Source organism: Trematomus bernacchii, unplaced genomic scaffold (assembly GCF_902827165.1).
Source record: "Trematomus bernacchii unplaced genomic scaffold, fTreBer1.1, whole genome shotgun sequence".
NCBI lineage: Eukaryota > Metazoa > Chordata > Actinopteri > Perciformes > Nototheniidae > Trematomus > Trematomus bernacchii.
Window position 1 is genome coordinate 48,916 of NW_022987731.1, and position 21,764 is coordinate 70,679.

At 40.6% G+C, this 21,764-nt stretch overlaps 1 protein-coding gene across 1 annotated transcript; it reads left to right on the top strand.

Moving 5' to 3' along the window:
* Positions 1-840: 840 nt before the first annotated feature.
* LOC117494703 (tumor necrosis factor receptor superfamily member 14-like) lies at positions 841-21,330 on the top strand. Its single transcript, XM_034145646.1, has 7 exons — positions 841-1,010; positions 12,815-12,901; positions 13,139-13,264; positions 15,012-15,167; positions 17,530-17,614; positions 17,958-18,097; positions 20,794-21,330. The coding sequence occupies exons 1-7, from the start codon at positions 986-988 to the stop codon at positions 20,877-20,879; spliced, it is 705 nt and encodes a 234-aa protein (XP_034001537.1). The 5' UTR covers positions 841-985; the 3' UTR covers positions 20,880-21,330.
* Positions 21,331-21,764: the final 434 nt, after the last annotated feature.

Consider the following 21,764-nt stretch of genomic DNA (forward strand, 5'->3'; position numbering starts at 1 on the left):
TAGTGAAGTCACGTTGTAATAACAATAACTCATCTCTCTCGGTTTTCGGAGTTTTCTTTGTGTGCTTTGCCAAATGCCACTGTGTCAAGTGTCCTAGTTGGGTTGCCGTACGGAGTTGTGCAATATGGCGGACCATCTCGCACATGCGCACTGCATATAGGGCAGGGGGGCAGATCGGGGTTGCGGTCGAATACTCCAAAAAAACAGCTCTTAAATTCTAACCCTATCGTCTATTCCTTGACCTCGGAGTGAAACGTCACGGGGTTAAGGGATAGTGGATAGGAGAATTCAAAAGGATTTAGGAGAAGAGACTGCGGTACTTTAGAGAATCCGACTGCACTTTCCCTATCCGACGTGTTTATGATGCGCCAGCGGAGGTCATAAATGTGCGCCTGCTGCGGTGGGGAAACTATGGAAACTACAGTTTTCTATACAGCGGAAAGTAGACGACAATAGCCGATCGCAGCCGGGGGAGGTCTCAAAAAGCTCGCCTGAAGTCGGACAGCTCAGAGTCGGCTTCTTCCTCTTCTTCAGTGCATTGTCAGAATGAGTGAGAAATGGATTTAACTTCTGTTAGACAGCCATCATACTGAATAAATATTTACTGTGAATGTATGCAAAAATGTATGGCATATAGCTGTCTAATAGAAGTTAAATCCATTTCTCACTTATTCTGACAATGTACTTGACCCCAAATAAAAGAACCCAATAAAAAGAGTTGTTAAATAATAGTGAAGTCATGTTGTAATAACAATAACTCATCTCTCTCGGTTCTTTTTCTGCTTTGCCAAAAGCCACTGTGTCAAGTGTCCTATTAGAGTTGCCGTATGTAGTTGTCATCTCGCACATGCGCACTGCAGATAGGGCAGGGCTGCAGATCGGGTTGTGACAGGAACTTTCCGGATTTCAGTACTAGTAGGCCATCTGTTAAATGTATATGTTTTGTTTGTAAAACGTAATATGAGATAGATAGTCATGCGTTACGATGCTCGCAGTGTTTGTTGTCTTCGGTGAGTATCTTACAGGGTTCATGACGTACCTTGGCAAAGCTAACTGTAGGCTATTAGTTTGTTAAAGTAAGAAAGATACTGACGCATTTGAACTAGACGGATCAATAACCCATACACAAAACGTTAAAAATACTAACAACGTTACTTTCCAACCAGAGCAATGTAGACAACGAGCTACAGAGTGTTTTATCAAAACATCGGATACACTTTTATATATACACTGGATATCGCACTTCAAAATGATGGTACCTTTGTTACCGAATAACTTGTGGGACGAACAACTGGTGATATTCTATACACATTTCGATCGCTTCTTCTGTCGTTTACATTCATCTTTTGGTATATTTGTCTGGATAGGAACACTTCAGTACCAGTGTGTGAGGTTGTGGTTGCGATGCCGATATCCGGACGCGTACAGCGAGGACTACAAAAAGACACATGAGGTGACTGTAGTAGCGTGGCGTGGGGAAAAATTTAGGGGAAGCCCATTTTGTTGGGGGGGGGGGGGGGGTCAATATCATTTTACACGCATTTGTATCACACAGATGCAGGACTTGCACACGCCTGTTATCTAACCCAGGGGTTCCCAACCCCCGGTCCGCGGACCGGTACCGGGCCGCGGAGGTGTTACTGCCGGGCCGCGAAATAGCTGTGAGTTTATCGTAATATTTGCAGAATTATAAATATATAAAAATATTTTATCATAATATTTTTTTCAAAAAGTGTTTAATTTTCGCACCTATGCCACCAGTCATATTATTTCATCCAGTAGCTAGTTCATCTTTCACCAGAAAACCGTTGAAAATGGCTTTTATGATGTCCCGAGGGATTCGGCGGCTCAGCCTGAGGTCTCAGCCTCTTGTGCGCACGAGCATGTTACCGGTGGGCCAAGTAGGAAGAGGAGCGCACAGGAGACAACCATTTGATTGCAGACTGTTATGTTTATGTGGGGAAATGGTGGTGCATACATTATTTGAGATATATTTCAAACTCGGACTTCATTTTAAGGACATGTCGGCCAGGGGTGTAGAGCTATTTGTTTAAGCACCGGATTGGCAAAACAGGAGAGTAAACCAGTCTGCCTTGATCTATGAATTAATGTCCGGGACTCTCACGGTATCTGCTGCCCGCAGCTGCTTTATAGAAGGAAACCCTCCTTCACTTCATGACATGGCTGCAGATGTATACTCGGTAAAGAGCTGTGCCTTTTTACGCACTGCCTTCGCTGTGTTTAACTTAATCAGAACAGTTTAAGAGTGACTGCAGGCTGCTACGTGTTAACCACACACACATCTACACACATCGAACTGCCCGATTACTCCCCCTTTTATTAGTTTTATGAAGGAGATGTCCAGTCAGTCACCAAGGCGCATGATGTGTGTGTGTATGTGCTCTGCTCAGCTCAGCTCTGTGTGTTCGGTGTGTTTGTGTCTGTCCGACACCGGCATATATGCGGCTGTTCCCAAAATAAATTAGTTTAATCTTAATCTCGATGTAGTGCTAAATGCTGTCGGGAGTGCACCGGAACGAACGACACTATCATAATATCTTCTGAAAACAAATGCCAGTGTCACACACACACACACACACACACACACACACACACACACCCTGGCGACCGGACATCTCCATAATGCGCCTTCTCCTCGTTTTCCCAGCATTTACTGGATTATCCGTAAATCATACAAACAAAACCAAAACGTTGATTTATCTGTTTTCCCGTTTTGGTTTAAAAACTGAATAACGTGGTTTTTTGGTTTTCCGAAAAACCAAAAAACAACACCGGTTCTTTTTTAAACTTTGTTAATATGTTTTGGATGCATATTGTTCTAGTATTTGTTCAGGCTGTTACATACAATTAGCCTCTGTTGCTACCTGCTGGTGGTGAGTAAATATTAAAATCAGTTAAAATTGACAACCGGTCCGCGATTTTTTTTTAATGTATCTACCGGTCCTTGGCACAATAAAGGTTGGGAACCCCTGATCTAACCGACAGGTCCGCACGCACTCTCCAGCCGAAACTCTCGTTTTATTAATTTAAGCATTTTCTTATTAATTTATGCAGACACACCCCCCCCCAAATGCAATACCAGCCGCTCAATGGGCAGTGCAGATTCGGTAATGAATACAAAAGAAGCATTCATTCACAAAGTAAATCAGGAGACCTTTAAAGTTTTATGTACACATCAAAGTATCAGTAGGCGTGTATGAAACACATGAATTCAAAAACAATTATGTACAGAAACATTTGCATGCGATAGTCCACCTTCTCTTCCCTTCCCTTTCTAACACACGGCAAGTGCAGCAACAGTCCTCGCCTCTGTAATTAGCTCAGTCCGTAGTCCAAAAGTAACTAAAAAATATAAACACTCATCTATTCAGGTGAAATCGCCAGCCGCCTCTGAAGGGAAGCCAGAGTTAGCTGGCTTCCCTTGGCATGGCCCTGACCAATCACAGGTTGGCAGGGGCATCACGTGGGCCTCATCTGATTGGTCAATCCCTCAATTTTTTTCACCAAGGGAAGCCTGATCCGACTGGCCTCCTCTCGCAACAGTGAATGCAATCTACTGTTTCACCATAACATCTAGAGGGGTGCTGTTTGTTTCACTCTTTGTAATAAATACTCAATGAGAGTGGGGGAGAGACGGGCCGGCAGCAACACACAGCAAAGGAGAATGATCGAAACAAAACAAAGTGTTTTTATTTATTTATTTAAATTATAACTACAATCTGAAAAAACAGGGGAAGCCTGGCTTCCCTTGGCCTCCGGGAGAAAACGCCACTGCTGGGGATGTGTGTTCAAAACATTGCAAGCTTGAATAAATCATTTAAACCATTTATTTTTGCCAGACTTATTAGTGCGAATGCTGTGCCACAGCATTCCACTATAGTACTTCAAATCTTTATTCCCCTTATTTCAGCCAATGCTTTGGCTCTAAATAACTTCAGCTTATTTTCAGCTACAGAAACCATTCAAATATTAAACTATTTCAGGAATCGATGGGAAACCTTCACATTTTTTTAAATATTTTATACTTTTTGAAATATTCAGCTTTTTATACTCTTTTTTTTTTTAACATTGAAGTCAATGGGAGATGCCTTCAAATCCTCTTTTCCTACACCTTGCGCCAAATGCTACTCCTTCCACATACTTTCAGCTAGACACTTCATTCCAACTTTCAAATGATCACAACACCTTCAGCTATTCAATTCTTATTCAGATATTTGATATCTTTTACACTTTTTGAGATATTTAACTTAGTTTGGAGCTTGGTAGAGAGGCCTTTTTCATATTTTAACATTAGTGTGGATGGAGCAGCTCGTTAAGGCCCCGGCTCCACGGGAACGCATACGGCAAAACGCATCGGAGTAACGCAAACGCAAAAAAGCTTCCGCCCACACGCAATATACACCGGATTGTGTCAAGCTCCACGAGACGGCTCCGTTTACATCCAACCGCTGGAAAAGCTGCAGTACATATGCCGAACCTGTACGTGGCGCTGTAACTTCCTCCACAAAAGCAGCAACTTCCTCCACAAAAGCAGCGAAGAAGAATGATTGTCATGGCTGCACTTCTGTTTATTCTCCTTAGTGGGGGCCGACGGAACCGGGCAGAGTTTTTCGCCGGTCAACGTGTGTTAAAGTTGAAATCTTCCGGACAAAATTATAAAAGTGCCGGTCAAAGGTCTTCATTGTTATTTATTGAGCTTTAAAACAAATGAATAACGACGATATAATGATATATAGTCATAAAATACACGGAGCCTGTCTCTTTTTCCTCTCTTCTGACAGCGTCAGTGTCTGTCTCATGCAGCAGCTGATCCTGTAATGAGTGACCCGACAGTAAAAATAAACATATTTATAACTAGTTTAGGTAGTTTGAGAGGTAATTAAAATAGCTAAGGGTGATGATCTGACTTGAAGTGTGTGTTTTGCTCCCGCTGCATCACAGCGGGAGGAGCTGTGTGTCTCTGTCCTGTCAGATTAGACTTCACTCGCGTTTATGTCCATATCGAGATAAAGATAAATAATCTGAATTCAGTGTGCAGTGTACTTTTGCGGGGGTGAGCAGCAGAGGCGGGGAGAGGCGGGGCTATTGCGTCGTCATTATCAGAAACGGATGACCGTATAGGCTACCACACTGCCCCGTTGGACCCCCCAGAGCGCTCCGTTCCCAGATCTATCCACCTTTGGACCCGTTGTCTGTTTCTACGTTTCCGTTACGGCGTCGTCTAGCTTAAAGGGCTATACGCATGAGAAATATGCGGATTCAACCCGTTTTCGTTCCCGTGGAGCCTAGGCCTAAGTCTAGAGTGCTTTGATCTCAAAACAGAGTGCAGCAGTGCTTCAAATTCTCCCCAAAAAATGTTTTAAACTTGCCATAATTCCCAAACCCTACACTCCTCAGACATATTTTTTCATGAAAAACATAGGAAAGCCTCTCCTAGGTTGGAAAATAAAAATAAATTAAGAAAAAATATTAAACAAAATGCCTCTTGAGGGCATGAAGAGACAAAAAGTCCACCTAGCTCCCAATTGATTCCCATGTTAAATCTTTCCGGAACTTTCTTCAGAACAGAGAGAAGTACACTTTAGACAAACTGCTCCCATCTCTACATTTTACACACAAAACTATAAAAAACAACATATATTAGTTCATTGGGGTTCCCTGATGCTCACGGTCTGATAATTTTTTTATAGGAGCCATAGTTTTTGAACAGGTGGCAAAATTGTCAGATATAATCCTCAATGCATTCTTAATGGGACTCAGTGCTGCAGTTGGTAAATCGTCATAAGTCGTCACCATGGTAACCTTTGATCTCTGGGTTTACACACACAGGTGTTTGTAAACATTAATTCACTACTACTTATATTTAATATCTTTATTTAACTCCTTCAGCCTAATTTCAGCTGCAGGAACCATTCAAATATCAAACTATTCAGCCTTTTCAGCACATGATGGGGAAACTTTCAACTTTTTCAAAATATGTTATACTTTTTAAAATATTCAGCTTTTTAAAGTCTTTTTTTAACATGCATTTGAGCTGTAACAATTTGATTCAAATAATTTCACTTTTCTGCATTTCTCTGCTAAGTTCAGCAACACACTTACTTGGTTTTTGTAGCTAAAAGCAGCTACCATTCAGCTTATAAAATATTCAGCTTTTTCTGCATTTTCAGCTAAATTCAGCCACAAATGTTCACGGTTTACAGCATTCGCACGCATTTTCTGCAGGAAATGCATTTTCTAGTTACTGAATATCGTTCTTAATGTGATACCAAGTCCATCTGAGACCTGTGTATACCTTCAGACAGCCTCCAAGTGAAGCACACGTTGTTTACTCCGTTTGAAAGCAGCGTGGAGAAGTCTTCAGCTGTGGAGAGCTCCGCCCAGGATAACTTGTGATACGACTTCTGTGGCTATCAACCAGCGATCATGTTTAATATTAAAAACTACACACATTGATCCCTTATCAAAACGGTATTGTGCACTTTGCCGCACTTATCCAGATAAAATGTGACTGTTTACTCGTTTTGCAGATAGAAGCAGAAATGTCATTGCTACATGTGCAGGGATATTTAGAATTTAAAATGCTGCTTGATTGTTAATTTTGTTCTCTGCAAACAATATTATGAATCCTCTATTCAAAAATATTATTCAGTGTCCATCGACATGAAAATAACAAAAAAGTTCATGCTGGACTCAAACCCGAGTCCCAATAGCAAAACTCCCTTGTGCCATGCGCGTTATGAGTGCGCCACGGATCAATACGATGTATTCTGTCATCACAGCTTATTTTGTCACATTAACATTGTTAAAAGAGTCAGAACAATTCAACCCAACCAGCTTTTATAATGTGAGCGAATGTATGTACACTTTAAGCCATATAATATAAATATTATAGTAGGCATTTGCTTTGAAATAGTATATACTGACTGAGCATCATTAAGACCCACCCACCGAGATCAGATATCCTAGTTTATCAGCCTGCGAGCCTACATTATGTTGTGATAAGTGGTCATTTTACGTATTATGTATTCTAGTGCACACATTTAGTTCAAATATGCAAATCAGGCCATGTGTTTCGTTATGTAGTAGCTATAATCATCACCTGTCATGGAAATTTAACAATAACAAGGAATTAATATTAATATTACCAAGTTACACAGAGAACAAAGACCACATAGATAAACGCATAAACGTTAAGTTAGAAACGAAAACATGTTAACAACAGTGTGAAAAAGTATGAATGTATGTGTTTCTAGTTCTCTGTAGCCTATGTGAGTACCCTCGTCATTCGGTGTCGCTGTATCGATGCATAACGAAAGTTAACCAAGTAAACAGTCACATTTTATCTGGATAAGTGCGGCAAAGTGCAGAATACCGTTTTGATAAGGGATCAATGTGTGTAGTTTTTAATATTAAACATGATCGCTGGTTGATAGCCACAGAAGTCGTATCACAGTTTAACCTGAGCGGATCACAGTTTACCACAGCTTTCCACGCTGCATTGGAGATAGGTGTAAACAACTCAGACAGACTGTATGTTTCACTAACAGACTGTAGGAAAGTATAAACGGGTCTCAAATCAACTCGACATCATATTAATAACAATATATGATACAAATATAAGACTGACAACAAGAACAAGCCACAGAAGTCGTATCACAAGTTATCCTGGGCGGAGCTCTCTACAGCTGAAGACTTCTCCACGCTGCTTTCAAACTGAGTAAACAATGTGTGCTTCACTTGGAGGCTGTCTGAAGGTATACACAGGTCTCAGACTTGGTATCACATTAAGAATGATATTCAGTAATAAGTCTGGCAAAAATACCTCATGTCACCTCATGTGTCTTTTTGTAGTCCTCGCTGTACGTGTCTGGATATCGGCATCGCAACCACAACCTCACACACTGGTACTGAATGTGCATCAAAGTGTTCCTATCCAGCCAAATATACCAAAAGATGAATGTAAACAACAGAAGAAGCGATCGAAATGTGTATTTCCTGGTTATTCGACAAAGTACACGCCCCTGACACATTCCTACCGTTATAGAATATCACCAGTTGTTCGTCCCACAAGTTATTCGGTAACACCTTCACACGGGAAGTGGAGATTCAAACGTCAAAGGGTTCATTTTGTCTTTACTTCCGTCACTCAAACTAGACGCGCTGGCGAGCAGGCATTCCTTACCTCCATGTAGGTACCAGAGGTCAAAAGTACTCAAGTACTGTACTTCAGTTGAATTTTGAGGTACTTTGTACTTCTACCCCACTACAGTTTAGAGGAACATTTTTTTTTTTTTTACTCCTCTACATGTATTTAATACCTTTTAGTTACTTTACAGATTTGGATTAATGATGTGAGATATAATCAAGTCTTAAATCAGACTTTAGTTCCACCTGGAGTAAATTCACAAGCTACCCTGCAGTGTACAAAGCAAGCGGCAAACTCTGGGGCAGAGCCGGGACGCCAATAAGGAAGTGCCACAAACCGCAGTTCATATATTGGCCGATAGGCGATGACTGCAGAAAGGATGAATTCCCATAGACCCCCATGTTAAAATGCCCAACTTTACAGCAGAAATAAACATGTTTCTACTAGGGATGGGAACGATTAATCGAATATTCGAATATTCGAAATTATTCAGGTATTCCAATAATTATTCAGGTATTCGAATATGAGTTATGAATATTTTTATTAATTTTTATTTATTTATAAAAAAAATTGGGAGGGATGCCTAAGTTGATTACATATTATCAAATTTAATAATTCAATGTATACGACAGTGCCATAGCTAAATGTGTTAGGTGACGTCTAAAGGTGTGTTTTGCTCCGCTCACCGGTCCCTCGCAGCGGGCTGAGCTGCAGGTGCTGATCTCTCTCTCTCGCGTCAGGTACTTCACTCGCGTTTATGTCCAAATCCATCAGATCTAGCTAGTTCTAGCTAATGATATGCCTGCTGTCCCTGCCTACACGCAGATCACGCAGACTCAAACCTCATCTTATGCCCAAATGCGGTGCAAATGCGCTCCGCAGCCGTTGCGAGGTTCCGGCGCTACTTCATGAGCGTGCTCCCCCGCCCCCTGTCAACACTCGCGACACATGAGTGGCCAGCCTAAACAACAATAAGTGCTGCTTGGCAACCGTGTGTGGCAGCAAAGTACATAGACATTTTGACAGGAGAGATTTAGTTTTGCCGGTATTCAACATATTTTACCAGTCATAGTCCGGTAATTATTTACACTCTAAGAAGAGTCCTACACAACAGACATGGCGTCAAAAAGGAGTAATGTGTGGAAATATTTCGACCAGGTTAGTGAGTGCAGTGTAGAGTGCAAACTATGCCAAATTAAACTTATATACATACTATACCTTGCTATACCCGCAACCTCCGTTCCAGCTGAGAGGGTCTTCTCTACAGCTGGCCTGATTGTGAATTGCCTCCGCACATGAAAGCTGTAGGCCTATAGCTGTCAAACTGTGATCACCAGTTTAATACATTTGACAAATTCGACTTGGTTTCTATACTTATTTGAACATGTATTTATTTATTTCCAAAAGTTATTGAAAAAAAAATGTTAGAAATTTTTTTTTGACCCAATTTCTTTTTTTATAAGATATGTACATTTCGGTTAACCGGTTAACCGTTTTTTGGGGGTCGAATATTCGAATATACATTTGCTTTCAAATTCCCATCCCTAGTTTCTACCCCTGGATGCAATACAAATTATTCGGGATATAGTTAGATTCCACCTTAATGATTATTAATTGTTGAGTGAATTGTTTTATAATGCTTTTATTCATATTAGGTCTTCAAGGTTTTGCATAAATTAGGGCGTGGTCACTTTGATGGACAGGTACGTGCCTCACTGTCAGCTAACAGCAACTTGTCCACTCTGCTAGGCTACAACGTTAGTTAGTTGTAGTTACTGTACTTGACCCTTTAGCCGTGTTCGTGGTGATTGTGCCTTTTAGGGAATGTTGTTACAAATACCAGACAATTAAAATGTCGTGCTGTGCGGTTGAATGTACTAACAGAACTTCCAAGAAGTCTAAAATGATAATATTATACATGTTAACCTCGTTAGCAGGTGTTTGTGTGCTTCTTAGCTTAGCTTGTTATATAGCTTATTAGCCAGCTAAGGACGTAACACTTTATACGTGTGTGTGTGTGTGTGTATATGTATATATATATATATATATATATATATATATATATATATATATATATATATATATATATATATATATATATATATATATATATATCTATATATATATATATATATATATATATATATATATATATATATATACTGTTTAGTTCATGATTCAGCCTTGGGTAAGACTTTTATAGTCTATGGCAGGGGTCGGCAACCCCTGGCACGCGTGCCACCAATGGCACGCGGCACCGTAACCAGTGGCACACTAGGAATAAGTGGAATAAGTGTACAAAATATTTATTTTCTTTTCGGATCCTGAACGAGACCGCCGCCAGAGCACGTCTCCCCGTTACCTGCAGAAGGAAGCCATGCACGCAACGCAGCCCCACTCTCTTTAACTCCAGGCGACTTTCTGCCGCTTTCCTCCGTAATGCAGTGCTGATAGTTTCACCACAGAGGAAAGAAACCCATAAGGAGCTGTAAAAATGCCGCAGTTTTTGCGTGGCGATCGATATCGGCCGATACTCACTCTCTGCCAATCGATCGGTGCTCTCTAAAAAGGCCGATCGCGAGACGTAACATACATGACACTTTTCTCTGTGTGCGGCAAAACAAGCTCGCCAAAATCGCTTCACCAGTCTGGCAGTATTTTAAGGTGTCCGAAAATGACAATAAAATAGCGATTTGCAACGTGTGTGAAGCAGAAATCCTGCAGCTCCACCCGCTGTGACGGACCGGTGAGCGGAGCAAAACACACAAGAGTTAGACCTAACACACTTAGCTATTTTATCTACCTCTGGAACTAGTTATAAATATATGTATATGTATATGTATATGTATTCTTCACTGTCACTCATTACTGGATCAGTGATGAGATACTGACAGGCTGTCAGGAGAGAGAGAGGGGGAGAGAGGAAAAGAGAGCGCTTCCGCTCATTTCTCCCGTGTTATTATCCAAAGTTAATGTAAACTTGAATAATGTAGGCTACTACCCCGTTGATAATTCACGATCGTCGGCACGCTGATACATTTTTTTTTTTAGAATGGCACTTCATATCAAAAAGGTTGCCGACCCCTGGTCTATGGCTATGACGGCCATAATGCTAAACGGGAGCAAATGTTAAAAGGGGACCCAATTATCCCAGTGGTGGCCGCCGGAGTCCGCCGGCCGGAACTAACGGAGCCGCAGGGAGCTAGCTAGCCCCCTGCGGCTCCGTTAGCTCCGGTGGTGGAGTCCGGCGTTATAACTGGAGATCAAGGAATGCAACGAAACGCGGACTTGGTTCGCCTGCAGCCCGCTGTAGTATTAGCTAAAGAAATTATGTTGAACAAGGCTTATTATGTGAGCGTGTTAGCCTAGCTTGGTAGCTTCAGCTAGATTGGGAGCTTGGAGCCCCGCCTTGTGCTTCAGCAGCAGGTCCCGCCTTGGCTCCGCCTCTTTGCCCTTATTTGGATGAGGCTGGAGCAGGCGGGAGTTAGACTCTGACGTCACTGTCGAGCCGTTAGTTGCCGACTCCGCCTACTAAGGGCTTCTCGGCAACTCTGCAGAATCCTATGGGTGATGTCACGGACCCTACGTCCATTTATATATACAGTCTATGGTACAAAGTCATTAAAACTAGCTGCATTTGGCTACATTAAATACTGTGTAGATTACTAATACAATACTGCATATAACCATATCATCAAGTGTGTTTGTTTGTGTATGTACAAAGTAACTGTGAGGGTTAAAATAAATGTAGTGGATTTTTTATTGTACAGCATATTCAATAACTTCAGTTATAGAGAAAGTTTGCTAATAACATCACTTCACAAATGAATGGGTCCCTGCTGCTTATACACACATACTTTAGGGGAAATATATTTATGAATTATTTGACTGATTTCTTTTCTCATAAACCATGTTTAATTATTTCCCTTTAATGCATTGTAGTGCTGCCAAAAGGACTTCACACATTTTGGTCTCCTGCTAATACTACTATCGATAATTATTGGGGAAATAAACACAATATAATAACTAATGCAAGCAGGTATAACTATAGTTTTTAGGGGTCTCCTGGACATCATCTTGGTGTCAATATACTTTGTACCATGAACATTACAATAATTTTTTTTTTTTTTTAAAAGTGTTGTAGCTTGACCTACGTGAGACAATTAATGTGTGAAGTGATTTTGGTAGAATTGGCACAATAAGAAATTACCAAAATATTTCTTCACCTTTAAGTCTTGTAGTATAACAAACAGATTGACATCCTTACGTGAAGTGGTTTTGGAAGCACCATATTGCATACTTGGACAGATATTGATGTAGTTCAGCCTGCAGGAAACCCTTGATGTATAAAAGGATTTTGGTTGCAATACACTGTAAAATGTAGAAAATAGTTTTCAAGAAATATTCAACAAAATTGTTCAATGGCGATAAAACCATTTGGTGTAATATAAAAAGTAAAAGCGCAAAAAGTATCAAAACTTGAACAATTAAATGCATTAACATGTATCAACCAGAGACTGTAAATATGAAGGTATAAATTCAAAGTAAAGGATACATTGTGAAGTCTTATCTGGTACATCACTATTATGTGAATGTACTGCGCAGACTCGTACTACTTAACACTGAACTGCTGTTTCTCAACAGGGTGTGCGTCCTTCTTGGCACAAGGGCTCTGCTGTCGTCCTAAAGAATATTCTAGAGCTGGGCAATGTTGTCCTATGTGCAGCGAAGGTACATTACATCTCTGTCTATGAAAGTATTCAAATATCAAGTCAGTGAGAGCTTTTTAAATGATGAATTGAACTGGGATTTCCGAAGCTGAAGTTGGCTTTGCTCCCTGAAGTGCTCCATCAAAGACCTGAAACGGGATGAACATATTGTTACCGACTCTAATCTTCATTTTGTAATTGTAATTTGCCTTCATGTCTTGATGTTGAGATGCTGACAGAGTGTTTGGTTGTTGAACAGGAACCATTGTTTCGAGAGACTGCACGTCACAGTCAGGCACACGCTGCAGCCGCTGTAAAAACGGGACTTATATGAACCAACCCAATGGACTGGTTACATGTTTCACATGCACCTCCTGTGACTCAGGTATGTCTATAATGTGTGAATGAATAATGAATGCAACTATCACACAACAGAACTGATGCCTACTGTGTTCCAGGTCTCTTCACATGTGGAGAGGGGAGTTAGATGTAGTCAACAAGCAGCTCAGTGTTTCCCCTATATACAAATAGTGGCGGCGCAGCGCAGCTGCTGAAATATGACCGTTGGCGCTCATCCTAATTTTCGGCCTTGATGTAACAACATTCATAATTAAGTAAATGTAACACCTTTTTCACCCCGGTTACACTTTTCATTTGCCCTGTACGATGGGCGCTGTAAGTGACGAAAGTGGGGGATGTTGGCTTATCAGGCGCCCGCAGCTCACAGCCAAAGTGCGAGCATGGGAGCGAGAGAGAGAGAGAGAGAGAGAGAGAGAGAGAGAGAGAGAGAGGGCGCACCGGTACCGGCGCTGTTGTTATTAGAATCTGGTGCTAGCTGCGCTAACGGATATAAGAAGTAGATGTTTCTACAACCAGGGTGGAGGAGAGCTCTCCTGTCAGACTGAGAGGCTCAGGGAGGTTAAAGGACTCTCTGAGTGTTTAGATAGTTCATTTTAGTCTAAGTTATCTCAGTGGGTCTCAAACGTTTTGACCACAAATTATGTAAACACATATTTCCAAGGCACTCCTTTATAATTATTAGGATAAATAAAAACAGGTTTGAAATCATTCCAATGTGCACTATAGGACAGTAAACCAAAAATATCGTTTAAAGTTGGAGAGATACAAAAATATGCATAAATAAATAAATGTTAACTAGGTAAAATAAGATATGAATGAACAACAAAAATAAAATAAGTTACATTTATTTGTTATTGGCTATGGTAGGTTATTGGTTATGTTCATATACTTATTTGATTATTAAAATGTAAACCGATCTTTTTCAGATGGGTGTTTTAGAGTTATACCCCCTAGATCAGGTCTCTAGTAATTGTGTGCTCAAAGTGCACCAGATTGAAGCATTTTACTTTAAAATGTTCAAAAAATCTTCCCGGGGGGGCAAACCCCCGGACCCCCCTAGAGGATATGACGTCCACCCCCCAATTCAAACATGTTCATACAATACTGAATACATTTGAAGCCATTTTGACGTATATTACCTATGTCAATACGTTTCTGTTTTTGTAGTGTATTTGTCTTTTGTAGAGATTTTTCATTTATTCTTTTTATATAAAATCTCGTCTAGGGCAGCAAATAGGCTAGAACCGGCCCTGGTACTAGGCCTCAAGAGCCATTCTTGTGCTGGCAGACACATAGAAACAAATTGGCGGGGCGCACTTCGCACTAAGAAATTCCACGCGCTCCGTGCTCACATTATGCTGGGCCCACGTACCTTAGCACCGCTGCTATGACTCCGTCCTAGGGGAAACACTGCAGCTGCTACATTGGTTATGCAAGGGTGAAGAGAGTTCTACACTGTTAAATTAAAAGTTATATTTAATATATGCCAATAATAATGAATTAAGACTTCATTTAAATAATGTTTTTTTAAACTCCAAGTCCATTAAATGCGTCATTACACTGTATTTTCATAAACTGTCTCTCAGTGATAAATGACTGAACTGAAAACTGACAGGCTTTCATATGTAACCAAGACGTCTATCATATTCCACCAACAATTCTCTGGGTATTTAAGATGTATTGGTTGTATTTATATTGGCACATAATCCTATTTTCTTTTTCATTATTTAGGTTTGCATGCATTTACTGTTTCTTTCTGTTTGTTTCTTTAGGCAACGGTCTCTTTGCCCTGCATGCCTGTTCAGAAACAACTGACACAGTCTGTGAAGTTATAGATGGGTATTTCTGCAAAGTTTCAGATGTGACAGGATGCAGTGCAGCACAAAAACATACACAATGTGTACGTGGTGAGAGGATAAAAGAACCTGGTAAGTAAAATACAGGTCACACTCTCCTGACAGTGACAGTTTAAATGCACACTGAAGTCCTGGTCTGAGGCTTATCTGAGGGAGAGAGAGCGCGTGCAGCAGGAGTTTGTGAGAGGGCTTAGAGTCAATTGTGCTTGCAAAATATATTTTTCTGTGCTAAAAAATTGCACGCTCAATAACATTTTCTATACTCAAAATGTTTCATTGCGTGCTCAGGATAGAGGCACATAAATAACGCAATACTAGTTTGCCTCCTGGGCACTGCAGAGGTGTCCTCGAGCCACTGAACCCCCATGGGAACCTGGAACACAGGTTGTAAGCCCCTTGCAGGGTTCCCGCGGGGTCTTAAAAAGTCTTAAAAAGTCTTAAATTTGATAATATGAATTTAAGGCCTTAAAAGGGTCTTAAATATGGCCAAAAAAATAAGAAAGGTCTTAAATATGATTTAGAAGGTCTTAAAAATGATCGGATTTGAAAGGTACTTCTGTGTTGCGATAGCGTCTAAATGTGTTTTGGGGGAAATGTCCGGGCTGCAAAGTAACCAGTATGGTAATAGCCTTTCAGTTCCCCCCAACAATTTGTATTGAAATAAATCAACATGGAACCAGTAATCACTAACTTTGTTTCCGCCGGCCCCTTATTGGAGAACACCCAGCTAGTAACCTAGCAACCAAGCTTCAGCTAGCGGCAGACAGAAACTCATGTATCTTCGAATAAATATGGGGAAGTGTAAGTTCAACCGTTATTGGTTGGAAAACATCGAATTTAGTGCTTGGTTGAAACCAGGGGAGGGGAACGTGTTTAAAGCCCGCTGCACCTTTTGCAAAATAAATTAGCGTTTGTTTGGCTAATGTAGCGTTAGCTAGTGCAGCAGCTCCCGCAACAACACATTGGGACCTCCGGGCAACGTTTGGGTCTACGTCAACCCTAAAAGCGGAGGTGCTGTAGACGCTAAATACCGTAGTTAAACACCAATCATACAACAGCAACGATGAAAGATTGTAGCCAAGGCAGCAGAGCTCTGAATATAGCTCTTGTCTCTCTCTCTCTCTCTCACACACACACACACACACACACACACACACACACACACACACACACACACACACTAGGGCTGCTCGATTATGGCAAACATCATAATCACGATTATTTTGGTCAATAATTGATATCACAATTATTAAATACAATTATTAATTGACTTTGAAAACATCCATTTATTGAACTTTAAAACAAATAATAATTTGGACAGTATCTTTTTAACTGTTGATTACCCTGAACGTATAATTCAACTGAAAAAATAAATTAAATAAATGATACATTTAAATAAATAATATCAAAAATAATAAATACCAATAAACAAGATCAACAAATATTTTGGAGCGCACTTCCACAAGCTACTAAACATATACAAATATGATAAATAAAAATAAATTAGACTAAAATTAATTAATCAAATATGTTGTAGTGCACTGTCACAACCTAGCAAAGCAAAATAATCGATTATGTTGTTTCGTAATTGCGATTAAAATATGATTAATTGCACAGCCCACACACACACACACACACACACACACAAGCACACAGAGACACACACACATACACACTTTTTGTCTAACACAGTTCTGTACTGTTATGCTGTTATGTTCAGTCATTGTTCTTATGTTGAACATGAATACATTTATGGGACGTATTTCTTCTTTCATAGCAATTTTCCTTCATACTTTCTTGCCGTGAAATAGGTCTTAAATTCTATTCAAAGTGGTCTTAAAAAGGTCTTAAAAAGTCTTAAATTTGAGTTGGCGAAACCTGCAGGAACCCTGCCTTGGCTCTGCCTGCTCTTCATTAGTGCCTGTCTTTAGGCGTGTGTGTATATCGGGTGTGTGTGTTCATAAACTAACACCAGTGCCAAACTAAACTTCCCCTCAGGGGTTACTCAAAGTTGATCTTAATGTGAATCTTAATTTTTACATTACACAAAGTATCAGACAATAATTACATCGAATACATGACTTTTGATCAGACTTTTGATTGGACTATAACCCGAGGTGCAGAAGCTCACGTGACAGGCAGTAAACAGGAACCCCTCCTAGTTTCTTTATGAGTCCTACAGCTATCACATGAGGGTTTCTGAAACAGATATGATGACCTTGTATGTTTCAGTAACCATCCTGAAAGATAACCCTTAAATATTAAAATTATGACTGGAGATGTATTCATTTCCTGAATGAACTTTTAGACAGTGAGGACTGATCTCCTGCAGTGTGAATGTAAAAACACAAAATGAAGACACTGATGTGATGATGGATCATTACTGGATGTTGGCTGCTGTGTGACTAATCTCTCCTGTGTGCCTCTCTCTAAGGAACCATCAGAGTGGATGCACAGTGTGAGCTTTGCCAGTCTGGCTTCTTTTCAGAGCATGGTGTGAATTGCACGGACTGGACAACGTAAGGCTTTGTTTGTTATGGCATTACTCAAACAAGTAGGGCTCTTCCTGCCCTGCACCATGAAATGACCACTTTGTTTCTGCAATATTTGGATTGCTGATAATAAGTTGTGATCTGTGGCTTTATTTGAATGTGTGATGGACCAATCCTCAAGTTTCATTTAGTAACAAAACATTAATAACCTTCAATAGACTTTTTGGAAATCGTTTGTTTTAATATTGTTTGTTTTTGATGAGTGTGTCATTACCTTTTTTGTACTTTTAACGTAATAAAAAGTGATACAAAGAAGTTTTGTTTTAAACACACAAAGTACTGAAGCTACTTTTAATTTCTCTTTTCCCAGGTGCTCAGAAACCCAGGTAAAGCTGAAAGAAGGAAGCGAGAGCAGCGATGTTGTCTGTGGAGGTTCTTCAAGAAGTCATTACATTGGCATTCCACCAATATTATTGTTTGTATTAACAATTGTTGCGCTTTTAATTAAAGGTTAGTGCTTGCTTTCCACCCTCCATACTCATTTCGAACATCATTCCCTACCATTTTGTGTTCCCGTTACTTAATAATAATAATAATAATAATAAATTCAATTTATAAAGCACCTTTCATTGCTAGCAGCAATCCCAAGGTGCTACAGGAGGCATAATAAAAACAAATAAAATAAACAAAAGTTTTAATCAAAAGCTTTTTTAAAAAGAAAGGTTTTTAGGGCTTTCTTGAAGGAGTCAGTGGTCTGTGGAGTCCTCAGGTGGTCTGGGAGGGAATTCCACAGGCGAGGAGCAGCTGCACAGAAAGCCCGATCCCCCATTGTGCGTAGTTTGGTCCTGGGGGGGCGAAGCAGATGGTTGGTTGTGGAGCGGAGGTTGCGTGTGGAGGTTTGAGATGTGAGAATGTCCTTCAGGTATGGAGGAGCGTTCCCGTGGATGCATTGATGGGTCAGTAGTGCGATCTTGTAGTCGATCCTGAATGAGACAGGAAGGCAGTGGAGGGAATGAAGAACGGGTGTGATGTGGTTGTATTTTCTCACCCTCATCAGGGTACTCATACTTGGAGTGAATGGATATTAACTTTTTTTCAACTGACCCTTTCAGCGGCTGCATCTCCAGATCAGATGGGTTTCTGAAAAGCAATGGCTAAATGTACTTTCCAATATAAAAGATGAGAAGAGAGGTAATTAAAATAGCTAAGTGTGATAATCTAACTTGAAGTGTGTGTTTTGCTCCGCTCACCGCGGGCGGAGCTGCAGGTGATCATGCAGAGCTGCGTGTCTCCGTCAGCAGTAGCTGATATCTGATCTCTCTCCTGTCCGATTAGATTAGGGTGAGCAGGAGAGGCAGGGAATGATCGTATAGGGCGTACACACGGAACCGTTTGGCCCCCCAGAGCGTTCCGTCCGCAGATCTACCCACCTTGGGACCCGTTATCGTTTGATGGCTCCGTTTCCGCAGTTCCGTTACGGCCTCGTGTGAACGAACCGTCCATACGATAGAGAACTGTAGCGGATAACATCCGTTTCGTCTCCGTGTAAACAGGGTCTAAGTATCCTGGGGTAATCCCGATATTGAGAAAACCCCTACAAAACAGGCTCTCCCACTGGATTGTGGGAGCCATTGCTCTTCCCTACACGAGTCGGTCTACTGGCGCCTGCAAGCTGCTTTTACTCTTGGCCTGGCTATTTCCATCCTTATACTGAGATAAGCTTGTCTGCCAATATGGGAGTCTCGATATCTCATAGTGAGACAATAAAACCACTGCTTTGGTTACTTGCAACCAGGGTTCTCAAAGCAGCATAAATGAGATGTCTCACCAGACTGCACTTCTTGCCTGCGGAAAGCAAGAAGCGGTGATACATTTTGAATGATGCTGCGTTGGACAGCCAGCTTTTTAAGGAATGGTGGATTACTTGATGTGGACAAAGCAATCGCTATCAAATCAAGATTGGCGTGAGGAGATTAATGCTTCTGAGCAAGGCCGCCTTAATGCACGGGCTGACCTAGGCTGAAGCCCAGGGGCCTACGGAGATCGGGAGCCTATCATGAGCCAATACAAAAATGCATTGTTTTGTAATTCGTCAAATGTTCCGTCCATCATTTGATCTGAATGTATGTGGCCAGGCTGGCGATTGACAAGTTATAAGACACCCCCGTGGGCACCACTTAACAGCCAATCAGAATGAGAATATGTTTCACATGTGACTCATTCAAAATGCGAGTGATTGAGTGACAGATGAAGGTTGTTTGGAGTTTCGAGACATGCAACTATTACAAAAAATGCCGAAGTTTACAGGTTATTTTAAACCTGTAAACCAGGATGAGGAGGAAGGACAGATTAGTTCTGTACCGAGCGGCCGCGGCGCCTCGGAGCCAAGTAGGCATATGTCTGGTTCTGATAGCGATGGAGTAGCGGAAGAGGAAAAACAGACAGGAGGGACTTTTGTTTTGCCAATGTTGAACTTTACAGTCGGCTCCCAGACCGTAGTCGAGGAAACAGGGGGATGACTCTGTCTCCCAGGGCAGAAGCAACAAGCTTCAGGTTCAATAACCCACTTTACTGAAATGACTGGAGAGAGGCGAGCTCTTCTTAGGAGGCTGTTGCATTTATTTAGTTCTTCTGTTATACACAATACTTGACAGACCTATATCTTCTGCTGCCTCGTTTCACTTCCAGAAACATACACACGCTCGCTCACTCTCGCTCTACCATACCCACATGCACGTGCCACACCCCTCTCTCTCTCTCTCTCTTAAAGGGGTAGCGATCTCACTGCATGACCCTAATATCATAACACTACCCCCACTCTGGATGGCAATTGCACACAATTATAATCCAGCACAGTCAATTACATGACCCTTGCCTAAAATGCATACCGATAAACATCCACATTTGCATTCAATCCATTTACAAGTGGGCGATAGAAAAAGGGTACATTTCAGTGCAGATATGCAGTTATATAGCAGTCTTTGTGTGCACATATCACTGTGGAGCGTAAGGAAACCCTGAAAAAGACATTAATAGCTGAGCTCTAAAATAGCAGTCAGAAGGCATTCAAAACTTAAATTCTCCATTAAAGTGTGTGTGTGTGTGGGTGGGTGGGTGTGTGAGAGGTGTGTGAGATCTATGATATCTATGATCTATTCACAGAGCCTGCCGAGGCTATAAATTACTTTGATTTGTTGTTTAAATAGGGGGCCTACCAAAACCAAGGCCTGAAGGCGGGCCTGCTTCTGAGGAATACCCAGGGAGCACATCCCATGGAGAGACGTCTTACTAATGCTAATGTTAGAACCAGAGATACACAAGCTACCTACAGTTTTACAGCTCACACTCTGCAAACATTTGATTTTGTTCCGATGCTTCTCATATTCATGCACATATATACAGAGAGGGAGAATTAAACCAAACACCTATTTTTTTATAAATGCTTTTTGTAATAGACATGCTGTTGTATTTCATGTTGTACAAAGTGTTAACAGCTAACCTCTACTTAACAGCAATTTTGAACTCGTTCCATTTTTACTAGCTTTTGTTATGGTGTTATTGTGACGTGAATGTTGAAAATTAAGTTGTACTAATTCATATAATAATGTGTTTTCATTAATTATTAACATCATTCCTTCTGATTGACTAACCCATCTGAATCTCAAAAGTGTGCCAAATTGATTGAAGATATTGTATTTTTCACTGTCAGGATTTTTCTTTACAATAAAATAATTGAAGTGGTCTCAATTTGCCCAATACAATTTGTTTTACTAATATGTATTCTCCTTCCTAATACAATTTTGTCTCACAATAACATAATGACGATGCTAATGAGTGATGTTGACAAGGTTTCACACTGATAGCTCAGCCTCTGACTGTTATGGATCTCTCTCCTGACGACATCCATGTCTTTCACATTCTGACAGTCGGACTGAAGGATTTACATCACCCCTGAGATTAGATCTTTACGAAGTAAATTCTGAAATAAATAAATGAGGCAATAAATATATATAAATGTAAATACACATTTATTTATTTCATGGGACTTTTATTTCATAATGCTACATTTATTTATTTCAAGGGACTTTTATTTCATAGTGCCACATTTATTTATTTCATGGGACTTTTATTTTATAATGCCACATTTATTTATTTCAAGACTGCTACGTCATCGAGT